Below are 13,924 nucleotides of genomic sequence, written 5' to 3'. Positions count from 1 at the left end.
GTGGGTGGTTTGTGATTCGTGATCCAGAAGTCCTGCCAGATATTGATGTTAGTACCTTTATTGCAGTTGGGTGGTGCCTAAATAACATTGATAAGGTTTCGGCCTTCCCCAGACGCCGGTAGTAGGTTAAAGTAACCTCTCTTATTTTTCTTCCGAAGAGAGAGAGAGAGAGAGAGGGAGAGAAGGGTAGTAACAGCAAAACGAAAAAAATCAGTGAAAGAGGCACGAGTAATGTACAAACGCAACATATGAATGTGACAGACTTTCGTACTTCCAAACGAGTAATGTACCAAACAAGTTTAGTCGTGCTGGAGGCACGAGTCATACCTAATTCCTATACAAACCAAACACCAAGTTAGGAATCCATCACGAATGAAAGTCCTATTCCTGGACGAACCAAACATTAAATTGAGTAATCTGATTCCCACAAATCTCATTATAGGTCTTAAATAAAATTTTGAAAGAATAACAGGGAACTTGGAATTTCTCAAAATAAATTTTAAATCGTTAAACTTCAATACGATAAAAGTAGCAAAAGAATAATACCCACTAAGCGATGTTGCACTTGGGTGGTGCCTAAATAACACTGATGAAGTTCCGGCCTTCCCCAGACGCCGGTAGTAGGTTAAAGTAACCTCTCTTATTTTTCTTCCGAAGAGAGAGAGAGAGAGAGAGAGAGAGATGGGTAGTAACAGCAAAACGAAAAAATCAGTGAAAGAGGCGGAGAAGGAAAAGAAGAAGAAGAAGATAATGGCTGTGGCATCACCAGAGGTCAAATCTCATTCAGAGAAGAAGAAGAAACTTTCAAAGAAAACTCTTAAACCCACCACACAAGGTAAAAATACCATATTAATCTTTTATTTTCTCCACAACTATGGGGTTTCTTGTTTCTGCACTAATTGCTTCAAAACTCATTTGAATCGAACCTGAATGAAATGGATGACAAGGGGAAGGTGGGGGTAGGATTGACACAATGAGATAGGAGCTAGATGGTGAAGGCTGATTTTCTAGCAATCACTATTAGATTAAATCATCCCTCATTTTTAGATTGAATATGCAAATTCATAAGTGCAAAAAGGTAGTAACTTTGAGAGTAGATAACTAGATAAAAGTTCATAATCTAACAAAGTTATTTCCACTCTGAATTGTTATGAAATTTGTGTTTGTTGGATATTGATTGTCAATTTCTGCTTGGATTCAGGTAATGAATCAACTAAAGAAAAGAAAAAGAACAAATTGAGTGGAAAGAAGAAGAAAGGGAAAGAGGATAGGGGAACCGAAGGTAATGTTGTCAAAAGAAGCTCACAAAAGAGTACTATTGAGATACTACTTGTCTTGTCTAAAATGTATTAGTGAATTAAAAACAAAGAACAGTTTAATGTTTGTTTGCGGATTGGAAGTTTTATTCTCATACCAACTTAAGCAAGTATTTCTTTGAACATTAAGTGTTGGTCTTTATGAGCAGAAAGTTTCCCATACTTCAAAAGAAACTAAAACTAAAACTGCATGTCTTGTGCCGATCTTTATAAATAGTGTTGCCTCCGTCATTTAGTTCTCCATGAAATTGCGTATTTTAACGATGTGTTGACAGTATTTCTGGTTGGTGCTACTTCAGATGATGCAGTTGGTGGGGCGAATCTTCAAGCAGAACCACAATTTGATATTAAGGGTGAAAGTTCTAAAGAAATAGAGGTTCCAGGTATGGGAAGTTGGAACTAGAATCTATGCTGATGAACCTGACTCTACTAAATGCTCTTTTCTTTCTCAAATTACAGAACTATGCTAAAGAGATTTCGAAGTTAATTTTATTTCCTTGCTTTTGCTGGCAGATAAGTCTGAGAAATCTGGGAAGAAGAGAAAGACACAGCAACTTTTGTCAAAGAAAAGTAATAAGCTAAAGAAAATGAGTGAACCTGTGGCTGATGAAGTTTATCATATCTCGTCTGGGGACGAAGACTGCTCAAGAGGAATGAAAAGTATGGAAATTTATATTTATGTGGAACAAATAGATTTTTCAAAGTTCGGGATTCTTTAAACTTTGAACTGTTTGTTTGGTTTCTGTGGGTAAAAAAGGAACTGAGTCGGGGTACCAATAATCGTTACCGTGAACATAACATGTTGCATTCTATCTGACAAAACCAACTGACCGAAACTATACTTCTTCATTCTATTGTTCACCCATTCATTTTGAATTCAAATGTTCATTCTGTTAGTGGACTGGTCATAGGAGTCTGATCCACTTAGACCCTCAACTTAATCCTTTAGGAGTTCGGACACTTCTAGCTTAGTATATCACTTTAACCCTGGATGATCTTCCTCAGGAGTGATCACCTAACAAAAGGAATAATAGCTTAAAATCAGCATGGTTCTTGGTTTCTGCTACCAGAATACGATTCAGCTCTGTTGAGTAGGGAAGTCGAGCATATCTTTGTCAACCCTTTTCCTCAATGTTGTACTTGTAAATTGAAGACTTCCGTAAAAATCCACTGTGAAGTATCTTTCTTTCTTCTTTTTGTTTTCTGCCATGCTTAAGGAATAACTTTCTTGTTACAGAGTGGGTCACTGAATACCATCAAAATAGGCCAGGCTTAGAGATACTGCAGGAAAAGATTGATGAGTTTATATCTGCTCACGAGGAACGAGAAGAGCAGGTGCTTTATCTTTCTTGTGCCTATAATACTTCTGTTACATGGATCTAGTGAATATCTGAATTAGCTTGTATTCGCCTTGTAACCCTAAACTTTTATTTTCATCGTACGTATTTTGATGTACAGGAAAGAAAAGAGAGAGAAGCTCGAGTTGCAGAAGGGGGATGGACTGTTGTCCAACACCACAAAGGTAGGAAAAAGACGACTGATTCTGAAAGTGGGATTACTGTGGGATCTGTTGCTCAAGCTGCTGTAATTGATAAAATGGCCAAAAAGAAAAACAAGGAAGTTGGTATTGATTTCTACAGATTCCAGAGAAGAGAGGCCCGAATGAATGGTATTTTAAACTTCCTCGATTATACTTTCTATGTGTTATTACATACACCATTCTTACCTGCAAACATAACTGAAAAGGAAGTTTTGTTGTCCGATGAAGAGAAGACTATAATACATAGTTCAGGAAGGAGGATGAACTTGTAGATATTTGCCTTTCGCATATGTCAATTTCCTACTTTGAACATCTATAATATGCTAGATACTGAAGTCGAGAATTTGGTTTTGCAGAGGTTATGATGTTGCAGAGTAAATTTGAACAAGATAGAAAGCGCATACAACAGTTGAGAGCTGCAAGGAAGTTCCGCCCCTACTGACTGTGTTTGGGGGCAATTTGTGATCATACATTGTCGTCAACCTTCGTCATCTATATTCTTCAATCATCATCGCCTTCATCATCCACCATTTGTCATCCTCATCTTCCCTCCATAATCTTAACAATTGTACTTTATGTCTTCTCACATAAATAGGTAGTTTTAACTTTTAACTTAACATTTTGATTTGTCATATTTCAGATTTATCATCTTCAAGTCCTCAATTTTTCTTTGGGACTTACACCTTGATTTTTCATATTCAGTATGAGGAATAACAACTAAAACCCTATGTAGTTGACTAGTTTCACATTCCCCCACCCTAAGGCTATGTTTGTCACACAACGAAAACGCGATTACCAAAAATATGTATCCTGCAAAGTCATTCCTAGTATCTTGGTAGAGATTTTTCACCCTTAGGTTTAACAACCCTTCACCACACCCTGGGTTAAAGGTTCTTACTTTTAGAGGAATCACATTCGTCGTTATGTGATTTTCTTATTCATTCTTTTGTACCAAAAATCATTTTGGAATGGAAGGTAATTTATATTCTACTCCCAAGCGGCAAAAATGACCTAGGGGTTCAAATTATTCTCAAGTAACATAGATGGCCTATGTTAATTCTGCCCCTGAGCAACCCAAAAAGTCTTCGTATCATGGCGCAACCTTTTGGTTTGCTCAGATTTCTGAAAGACAACATTATTCTCCACCTGTGTTAGTGCAAACTTCAATACCCTAATTCTAAGAAATAGCAAGCAAAACCTTGCTTCTATTCAGAGTAGATTTGGTTGAATTATCCGAAACCGAAAACAAACCCTCTTTTAAGATTGAATATATTTGATACGAGAAGATATTCCCAACAGTTTTTTTTCTCGTTATCATCATTGTTTCAATTGATACTGATTTACAGTAAAAAGATGTAATGTTTGATGAAAACCACACAACAATGAAAAATACACATTTCTGTGATTTTGATATTAACCAAAGAATAAATGAATCAGAAGCTGTTTCTATACTCTGATTTTTGTACACACCAGATAGAATTTGCTCAATATTTGCCAGACCGGATCTTTCTACTGCTTCTGCTGAACAACCTGCTAGCTTGCTTCCAACTACGTTCCTGAGGCTGAACTGATTCTTCAAGCACCGGAGGCCTATTGATTTAGCAAGAGAAGATACAGACAAGGTCATGAAAAATAGAAACATATATGATGTGATCTCGATCGAAGGCCCATGTGCATTAAACTTTAGGATGGGCGGAGGTCATTACAAACATAGGTTATAAAGTACCACCGTGTCTCACATATTGGCCAAGCTTTCTGGGTGAGCTTGGCACCTAGACTAGTCAGGAAAAGAAGTTTGTGGTGGTATGGCCATCTAGGGCAGGCCCATGCCACGTGAAGACCATGGAGCATGTCGAACTAGACTTAGCAGGCGTGGATTGTGTGTAAATCAGGGAAAATGTGGGCATATCGAGACGGGTCTTACATCCATATACTGTTACCTCATTACAGTATTTGCATAGAGAAGATTTAGATGGATTAGTAACCTAAATTTTGTCTAAGTACCTTGCAGACATCTGTCTCTGAGTTATGCGATTCACACTTGATTCTGCACGTTGAGTTTGCTTTTCAGGTTTGTTCTTGTACTCTTCCGCTAGCTCTTCCAAACGTTTGGATACCTATTCAATAATACAAAGGATGCCCATTTTGCGAACTTTAACTTAAGAATACAGAAGATGAACAATTTTTTTTTAAACCCAAGATATATCTAACCTTGATTGAGTGGGCCATCGGCAATAATACATCTGGGTCCATCGCTTCCTCAGGAAAGTTACGGAGAGCATGGATAAGGTTCTCAAAAGGTAATTTTATCTAGTCAACCAAGTCGGACATTTAGATACCATCAAACTAAACTAAAATTTTATTCCAGAAGTAATGCAAGAGACCGAGTTACTCACTAAGTCATCGTGACAAAATTTTAACAATGCCAAGCCAACTTGAAAGACTATTGTAACACCCTGCAGAAAATTACTAGAATTTAGGACGTAAAGAGTCAAATAAGTCGTGTATGTAAACCTAGTTCACAATGCCATTTAAGAGAATGATGCTAATGAGGAGTAGAATTTGTTTGTGGGCAAAAATAGATAACTAACCTCATATAGAAAGACATCCCAGATTCTAAGAGCCAAATGAAACGGGAAGGAGTAAGAAAAGACAGTTATGAACCATTGGCTAGCATACATGCTTGGATTTATCATTTCCTGCAAAAAATGTTCTCCCAGCTTTGGCAAATGCTCTCTTACCAGTTGTTCTAACTGGAAGAGGTACTGTTGTACCAATGGAAGCCCCACCTACTCCACAAGCATAAGCTAATTTGTCAGAACCAGAAAATTAGTCGGAGACCTGATTTCGTGTTGGATAAAAGACATGACAATATTCCTCTAGGATTGGGCTCCTTGTACAAACAGTGTAACTGTGCAAACCTATGTAAACAAGTGGAAACCAAGTGCAAAGTACGTGCAAAATATGTGCGGATTTAGGCAAACTTGTTTAGATCCGCTCATACCATACATAGGGAGTTGAAGCATAAGAAATTTGATGGATCCTTTTCGACAAACGAAATTTTGGCCTAGGGAGTTCGGGCCAAGTTTCCCAGAAAAGAAGATAAGAGAAATTGAATCAGATGCTTAAATTGGTGAAATAATGGAAGTGGATACATTTGATACAGGAATAGATAATGAGTGAATAATTGAATAGATGTTGTTAACACAAGAAACTCTACTTAATCTAGTATCTCTATTAAGTCACAAGAAACTCTACTTAATCTAGTATCTCTATTAAGTCTACGAAATGGAAAAGTGACAATCTAAAAATAAAATACAAGCTTCAAATCAAGGTCCTACCAAATATAATCCTTCCATTGGGGCGTGGACTGCTCCTTTTAACAAAGCAACCAAAAGCCAGAACGCATCTTCCTCGCTCATATAGAGAAGCAGGAGGCCAGCTAAAAATCCCATTCCCTGTATTTCAAACAATTCAGGTATTATACATGATGGTCATGTGCAAGAGAAGGAGAATTCAGTTCCTGTTTACTTCTGTGGGCGCCCTATTCATGGAAATAGCTGGCTTCAATTTAAACTATTTAATAGTATCGGGATGCTGCTCTTAGATAATTTAGCTCTTCTAGTATCAAATAGTATCTTGCCTCTCAAATTGTGACTTGGAGAGTTGAAGACATCTGATAATGTTTTGTATCAGCGAAAAAAGAGACAAGGGAAAGAATAGATATTAAGGCTGATGTTAGATTTTACCTGTACATAACCAACGTCTCTGTCATACACGGAGTATGCCTTCAAAACATTGTATAGAGACCTTTGACCAGGTCCATGTCTCTGCTGAAAGAAAACATGTGCAGGAAAAGTACGGGAGATATCTCGAATTATGTCCAGTTCCGAGGATGATGTTTCATATATTACTAGTTGCTGCAGGGGAACGAACACCTTATTGTGATGAGTACAGTGAGAAAAGTAGAATGAAGTTAAGGGAAAAAATGAAGTCATCAACCAGCAACATTTGTTCATACTTCATAAGGCTAAATCGTTTTTCGGCTAAGGCTAAATCATTGAGAAGAACAAATGAAGCCAATCTTTCAGTTGAAGCTAGTTTGGGCTTTAAGCAAGTTAAAAAGTTACAAGCTTGGAGTGGGTCCTTTATCCTGAACTAGTGGCTAAAATTAAACTTCATGATCGGAATTACCTGAAATATACTCATATCATGACTTTGACTGGCCCATTTATCAGATAGTAACATGATAAGTTTCATGAAAGAAGCACGACAAAGACAACATTTTCTTTGACGTAAGAGAGAGAATAGCAATTACGGCAAGACCTTTAATAAGAAGCAAGTTGACGTCGAGTTAAATTGGAAAGGATTTATGACAAAAGAATACCTCATATACACCTGGACTCATTAACAAGAGGTCCCGACTACCAGATATCAACTGCCATACAAGACCCCGTAAACAATCAGGAACTCCCTTTCTTATACGCCTTAGAACTACATGAGGTTTCCTTCTGACATAATGTTTCCAATCACTTCCACCAACCCCAATCATTTTCCTCCACTTTCTAACTCTTCTTTCCTCCCTGAAGAGAAACCAAGTAATGAACTGAGTCACTCCCTGATAGTAATTAAAATAAACACTATATGAAAAAAAACTGCAAGATAATTACAACCCATTTAAGAGATTCAGATCACTCAATCACTATCAGACTAGAACATATTTAAATATTGCACCCTTGCGATTTATGTCATTTGTTCTTACTAAAGTACCAAACATCAAAACTACATAATAAAGACCTGAAAGAAAATCAAAACCCGTTAATTGATCAAATCACTCAAATACTAACAGACTAGAATATCTCTGAATGTTGCACCATTAAATTTACGTCATATTTCCTTATTAAGGTGTCAAAAGAATAAGAACAATTTACTTATTACACACTTGGGTTTATAATGGTTTCGAAAGTAATGGTTATCGACCTGTTGTTAAAGAACAAACATATTTCCTGGCTGCTAAGTTAAACAAAGTTCATGCTACTATATGTTTGGGTGGAAGTCATGAAACTATTAAAGCGTTAAATAGAGTTCACATTCTTATTAAAGGAAGTCGGAAAGTACATTGTGTATTGAATACCTCTCTTGTTCATTGGAAGGCTTGCTCTTTTTTAAGCCTTCTGGAGAGTCGTTCTGATCTTGCTTTACAAATCCAAATCTGTCCACTGGTCTTGCTGGCGGAACTGGTCCTGGTTCAAGATCATCTATTCTTTTGCTCTCCATTGGACTACCTTGTGTAACCCTTCTATTCAAAAGCGAAATTGAAGAGATCGTTCTTTTACCTAATAAAGACAACCGTCACAAATTTCTCAACAGGACAAGCACAACTACGAGACAGCCAAGTAAACAAAAAAATATACTATATCTAAGAGATGAAGTAAAATATGCAACTAAAAACCTTAAAAGCTCGAACGTCAAAATTTTCTAAATGACATTTGTCAAACAAAGTTCAAACTCAATACTTTTTTTTTTTTTGTTGAACAAACTCAATACTTCAGTAGTAACGTTAGTTAATAACTTTTTAAGGACAACAATTTCTGATGAAAAATTCATCAGAAGGAATATAACAATAGGGAATTTTTTCCATCACAAGAAAAAGAAAATGCCTTCCCTGCCAATGCAAATATACGACCGAAACTCCAACAAGACATGCATAAGGCTATAAGAGGATAATTAGTAAGGGTTAACACCTAAAAGGAAAATGTTAAAAGCCAACGCATTAGTTAAAGTTGAACTCGAACTCGACCTCATCTTCGAGGACTAGAGAACAAGTCAATTACAGCGTTTCGGTAGAAATCTAAGTTAATAAACAGATTTCTAATACCCTGAAAAACTCCACTCCAACATTACTCTTCAAAAAATTTCCAAGTCAACTTTCATAAAACTTAGAGACCGGAACTTCTTAACGGCGAGAGTTTACACGAAAAATCATAACCCACCATAGTGATAAAGCTCCTTTTGCCAAAAACATTCAACCCATTGGCAAGTGACAACTCCTATTGCCACAACATTCAGATATTCAAACTGAAATTTCCATAAAAGACAGATACCCTAAAACAATAAACTACTATTGCAATAAGTTATATAACCTAAGATTTCATAATTGATAAGAAACCAGAAAACCCATAAACAATTACTAGTATTAAAATCAAAGTGGGGATTTTGTGAAGGTGGAAAAACATTAGATCTTCAAAAGTCTTAACAAGAAAGAAGCAATCAAGATAATAAGTAAAACCCAAGTAAAGTAATGATCTAGAACGCCAACCTGGGTTATCATCATCTGAATAGGGAAGAGAGAATCCGTGTAAACTAGGGGGAAAAAATTGAATTGAAATAACAAGAGAGATGCTCAAAATATTCTCCCAATTTTGATGAGAAAGAAAGAGAAAGAGAATGGGGTTGATAAGCACGTCGTAAATGGCCCACCACTTCGAATTTGTGATTGGCCGGCCCACGCTGACTCTGTTTCGTAAGTTCTACTGAGAAAATATTGGTAAAAATAAGGCATGTCTTTAAAAGTAAAACAAAATATTTTAGGGCTACAAAATTTTAATAATGCAAATTTCCTGTGTTTAATGCAAATTTTCAAATTTTCCGGGCAACAATTTTTTTCGTCTTTCTGTGTCCTCCAAACTCCGGCCACCACCACCATCTTCCACTACTACCATCGTTTTTCTCCCTCTTCTCTCCTATATTCTCCTTCCATCTCTAAATCTGTATTGACGTAAGGATTCCCTTGATTGGAACTTCTGGTTAGTGGTATGAAAAAAATCTGGAAGACTGCTACTCGATCCGTTCGTCCGAGAGAAAAAAAGGCCTGCAGGCACCCAACGATCACTACCCGACCGACCTGAAAGAGTAAGCGGACCAGTCTCGGTCAAAATTCCATGTCGGGAGACCGCCCGTTAACATGACCGTTTAAAATGGACCGATCGTTTCAAATGGATCAAATGACTCAATGACCGTGGGCACCCAAGAGTTTTGTAATGTTGTAGGTACTTGTTGTATTCTGAATGATGCCAACATATTATTGCATTCAATGATGCGGAGATGGATGCAATCCCATAATATTTAATTTGCGGACTTCCAAATTTGTGACTTTTTTATGGTGTCTAGTGCCTACCGCTGCATCTTTTGTTATTCCTTTTTTGATAGTTCACTTGTATAATTTGATATATTTTGGATTTATCTTTTTGCAAACAAGGTCAATATGTTGATCTGATGCTAGCTCTGATGGTTTGGTATGGTTTTGTCGTGGAGTTAACCTTAAATCAACAACATATTGTCCAAGGATATGCTTTGTCTTGTCCCTTATAGTGGCAGACAATGTATGTTATCGAAAATGTGAAGGTAGGTTCAACGATTAGCACACGTCTTAATTATATCTTGCCAAATGATGACCAAATTTATTTTTATAATTATTTGTGTTTTTTTGTTAATCTTTTTCATTTGTAACTTGTAGTTTTGTTTGTCTAGTAATGAAAATGATTTATAACTTTTTACAAAATTTTAATTGGAAAGCCCGGACCGAGACCGGCCGACGCCCGACGGGCCCAATAAAATAAACGGTCTTGGACGGTAAATGGGCAAATAATTCTTGAAAGTGACCGCCACCAACATTTTATGTCCGAAACCGACCGATCCAATGAAGTTAGAGCCCGATACCGGCCGACCCGAACCGATTCTCAACCTTACTTCTGGTTTAAGAGATGGATTATCTCAAACCAAATAACAGTCTAGTTTGGAGGAAGGGTACTTCTCCTTCCCCCAAATCATGGTGTCATTCGGCAGAGAGAAAGAGAGATATATGTAGACAGAAAGAGGGGAAAAAATGGTGGTGGTGGTGGTGATGGTGGTGGGAAAGAGATGAGGAAGATATGGCGGTGGTGGAAATGATATGATGAAGAAATGGTGGTGGTTGGTGTTAGGGAGAAAAAAAGAATTAAAGGTTATCGACAATGACAGTTCATCGGCGACTAGAAGAGATGGTGGTAAAGGGGTTGGGGGAATCTAAAGGAAAACAATTTTTTTTTTTTTTGCAAAACTATTTACCAAAACTTTTGTACCCTGAGAAATATTTTTGTTTCCCTGAAACGATAACCAAAAGTAATTAACATGCCAGATTGGCCAAAAACACTGGTAATTGAAAAAAGACAAAGAAATCGCACTTTTCAATTATTGTTAGGCCACTGAGTACAAAATTACCAAAAGAATATAAAGAAAATGGATACATGACATTATATCTAACTCGTGTTCATATATATCCACATAATAGTAAATGTTGTCCCAGATTGAAATTACTAAAGGTTCGAAGAGCTACTTTGCGCTCAAGCTTGATATGTCGAAAGCTTTTGATCGGATTGAGTGGAACTTTTTAGAGAACATCATGCAACGAATGGGTTTTCACTCAAAGTGGATTAGCCTCATTCATACTTGCATCTCTACTTCGACTATGGCTGTTCTGATCAACGGTCGTCCCGGTCCTACCTTTAATGTTAGCAGGGGTATTAGGCAAGGTGACCCTCTTTCTCCTTTCATGTTTACTCTTGCAATGGAAGGCCTTAGTCGCCTTCTGGAGACCAATAGGGCTTCCGTGCCTTTTCAAGGCTTCCCCATCCCCAAAACCAACATCAATATCAAGCATCTTCTTTTTGCAGATGACTGCATCATTTTTGGTCAGAACTCCCTTGTTAATATTAATTCTCTTCAGCATATTCTGGACACTTTCTGTTCGGCTTCTGGGCAGATGATTAACTTCACTAAGTCTACTATCTTCTTTTCGAAGAATACTCATCCTAAATTCAAATGTATGATCATTCGTAACTTTAAAGTTCATCAATCCTCTAATATGGACAAATACCTCGGCACTCACCTGTTTATAGGCGCTAATAAAAGGAAACTGTTCTCTTCCCTCACCACTCAGATTCAGAATAAACTTTCTAAATGGCAGGCTTCTCTCCTCTCTCCAGCTGGCCGCTCTATTGTCATCAAAACAATAGCAGCGGCTGTTCCCCGATACCAAATGCAATGATTTGCCCTACCTAAGAGTATAAGCAACCGCATTGAAGTTCTTCAGAGAACTTTCTGGTGGGGAAAATCTAAGTCTATTCATACTATTAACTGGTCGGCCATCTGTCTTCCCAAGAAATTGGGAGGTCTTGGATTTCGTTTTCCGATTCTCGACAACCACGCGTTTCTAAGCAAGTTAGTTTGGCGACTTCTCAAAGATCCTGGCTCTCCTTGGGCTAATATTCTTAAAGCGAAATACTTCACCAATGATCATAAACCTAAAAAGGCAAAGAATCATCACTCGTGGCTCTGGAAATCCATCTCCAAGCATGTGGACAAGGTTACTAATTTAATGTTCTGGGATGTGAATAAAGGTACTAATATTAACATATGGTATCATTATTGGATCCCTAATCATCCTCCTCCTATATGTAACACTACTAATAGTACCCTCACTACGGTTTCTCAACTTATAATTGATAATCATTGGAATACGAATATAATAACCCAATGCTTCAATAATGATATATGTAATTCTATTTTGAGTATAAACTTACAGGAACAACTAGATGATACTGCAAGATGGACGCTTACCAAATCAGGTAAATTTACCATTAAATCTATGTATTATTATTTACGTACTGAACATTATGAATATGAGACTAAGGAATGGAATTTCATTTGGAATCTTCCTATCCAACCAAAAATCAAACTATTCCTTTGGAAATGTTGTACTAACAGCTTGCCGGTTCGAGGTAAAATTGGGCAGTTTATTGGCCAAACTTTTGAATGTGTTTACTGTCGAGCCCATGAAACTTTGGTTCATGCTCTGTTACATTGTGATTTGGCAACAGTTGTTTGGTTTCATTTTAGTATCTTTTCAGGCAACATTACTAATCTTATTGACTTGATTATATCGTGGAAAGATATTGATGAGCAGATTAGTAGTCTTTTCGCTAATATTCTTTGGCAGATTTGGAAAGCACGATGTGACAGATGCTTCTCTAATGTGAACATTCTTCCCATGATGGTAATTGATATAGTAAATAGCACACCGAACCTCCTCAAGAATCAGTCGCCATCTCAACATATGGATAGAAATAACCAATGGTCACCTCCAAAAGCTCCATTCATTAAGATCAATGTTGATGCCTCCTTCCTGGAGGGAAAAGTAATGGCGGGGATTGGATGCATCATGTTCGATGATCATGCAAACTTTCTCGCAGCTTCAACATGTAATTATAGAGGTCAAAATGCAGAAGAATGTGAATGTTGGGCTATCGTCAAAGCTCTCCAATGGTCAACATCTCAAAAATTCGATTATCTTCATATTGAAAGTGACAATAGTAATATTGTGCAAACGCTCAATGGGGTACAAGTTGATATTGGTTGGAAAGCAGGCAAGCTCATTGACAAAGTTCGTCAACTAGAAGGAAAATTCACCAAAGTCATATACACTCACATCAATAGGGCCGGTAACGAGAAAGCTGACATCTTAGCTAAATGGAGTCGCATGAATATGGGTACCTGGATATGGCGAGCTCTTTCGGATCTTCCAGAATCTTTACGTTTGTCTTTGTGTTAGGTTCTGTGTTTTTGTTTTGTTTTCTTTCTCTCAACAAAAAAAAAAAAAAAAAGATTGAAAAATGGCGAGTATGTCCAAAATAATTTGGTCCAATGGCAAAAAAGACACCCACCAAAATACCAATATACGCAAAAGAGACAAACCAATATAGTACAATGGCAGTTTAGGCCACTAAATGGTTGTTTTTGCCATATTTTTTGTTTACCCACGTGGTTGACGTTCACATTTTTTTAATAATGACAAAATTATCTTTCTGTTCGTACAATTGGGTTGAATTCTACAGACTGTTGTTTGATTTCAACAAACTATTGTCTGTTCTTGAAAATCAAGTTTATTCTGAATTATAATGAGGTTTTTTGATTCGTTCTATATTTTGATGAAGCTTTAGTGTTTTAAAATATGTTTGACGGTATTTTTATT

At 37.0% G+C, this 13,924-nt stretch overlaps 2 protein-coding genes across 3 annotated transcripts; one reads left to right on the top strand and one right to left on the bottom strand.

Moving 5' to 3' along the window:
- The first annotated feature begins 555 nt into the window (after window positions 1-555).
- On the top strand, window positions 556-3,536 carry LOC147548049 (uncharacterized). The gene is made up of 7 exons (XM_086666926.1): window positions 556-835; window positions 1,202-1,282; window positions 1,616-1,699; window positions 1,830-1,976; window positions 2,554-2,651; window positions 2,775-2,985; window positions 3,213-3,536. The coding sequence occupies exons 1-7, from the start codon at window positions 682-684 to the stop codon at window positions 3,296-3,298; spliced, it is 861 nt and encodes a 286-aa protein (XP_086523052.1). The 5' UTR covers window positions 556-681; the 3' UTR covers window positions 3,299-3,536.
- Window positions 3,537-4,111: 575 nt separating this feature from the next.
- Window positions 4,112-9,573, bottom strand: LOC147548048 (uncharacterized). Of its 2 annotated transcripts, XM_086666924.1 has the most exons (11): window positions 9,436-9,573; window positions 9,176-9,372; window positions 7,991-8,192; window positions 7,244-7,439; window positions 6,606-6,776; window positions 6,198-6,314; window positions 5,448-5,645; window positions 5,253-5,312; window positions 5,068-5,166; window positions 4,861-4,973; window positions 4,112-4,446 (listed from the first exon to the last, which is right to left on the bottom strand). In XM_086666924.1, the coding sequence occupies exons 3-11, from the start codon at window positions 8,131-8,133 to the stop codon at window positions 4,341-4,343; spliced, it is 1,203 nt and encodes a 400-aa protein (XP_086523050.1). In that variant the 5' UTR covers window positions 8,134-8,192; window positions 9,176-9,372; window positions 9,436-9,573; the 3' UTR covers window positions 4,112-4,340. The 2 variants fall into 2 exon arrangements, with proteins under 2 accessions (XP_086523050.1, XP_086523051.1); XM_086666925.1 differs by lacking the exon at window positions 9,436-9,573 and having other exon boundaries at window positions 6,606-6,989; window positions 7,084-7,439; window positions 9,176-9,283.
- Between the last annotated feature and the right edge of the window lie 4,351 nt (window positions 9,574-13,924).

The sequence above is a fragment of the Eschscholzia californica genome, unplaced genomic scaffold, assembly GCF_041429995.1.
Source record: "Eschscholzia californica isolate CP2 unplaced genomic scaffold, dmEscCali1.0.p SCAF_3, whole genome shotgun sequence".
Lineage (NCBI taxonomy): Eukaryota > Viridiplantae > Streptophyta > Magnoliopsida > Ranunculales > Papaveraceae > Eschscholzia > Eschscholzia californica.
This window is presented reverse-complemented; position numbering and strand designations above follow the sequence as displayed.

Excerpts from the sequence above, each read along its gene's own strand:
- LOC147548049 (XM_086666926.1), top strand. The coding sequence starts at position 682 with ATGGGTAGTAACAGCAAAACGAAAAAATCAGTGAAAGAGGCGGAGAAG. Across the intron at positions 1,283-1,615 it reads AGAGGATAGGGGAACCGAAG|ATGATGCAGTTGGTGGGGCG; the intron begins GTAATGTTGTCA and ends GTGCTACTTCAG. Across the intron at positions 1,977-2,553 it reads CTGCTCAAGAGGAATGAAAA|AGTGGGTCACTGAATACCAT; the intron begins GTATGGAAATTT and ends TTCTTGTTACAG.
- LOC147548048 (XM_086666924.1), bottom strand. The coding sequence starts at position 8,133 with ATGGAGAGCAAAAGAATAGATGATCTTGAACCAGGACCAGTTCCGCCA. Across the intron at positions 4,974-5,067 it reads CGATGGCCCACTCAATCAAG|GTATCCAAACGTTTGGAAGA; the intron begins GTTAGATATATC and ends ATTATTGAATAG. Across the intron at positions 4,447-4,860 it reads CAGAGACAGATGTCTGCAAG|GCCTCCGGTGCTTGAAGAAT; the intron begins GTACTTAGACAA and ends CTAAATCAATAG.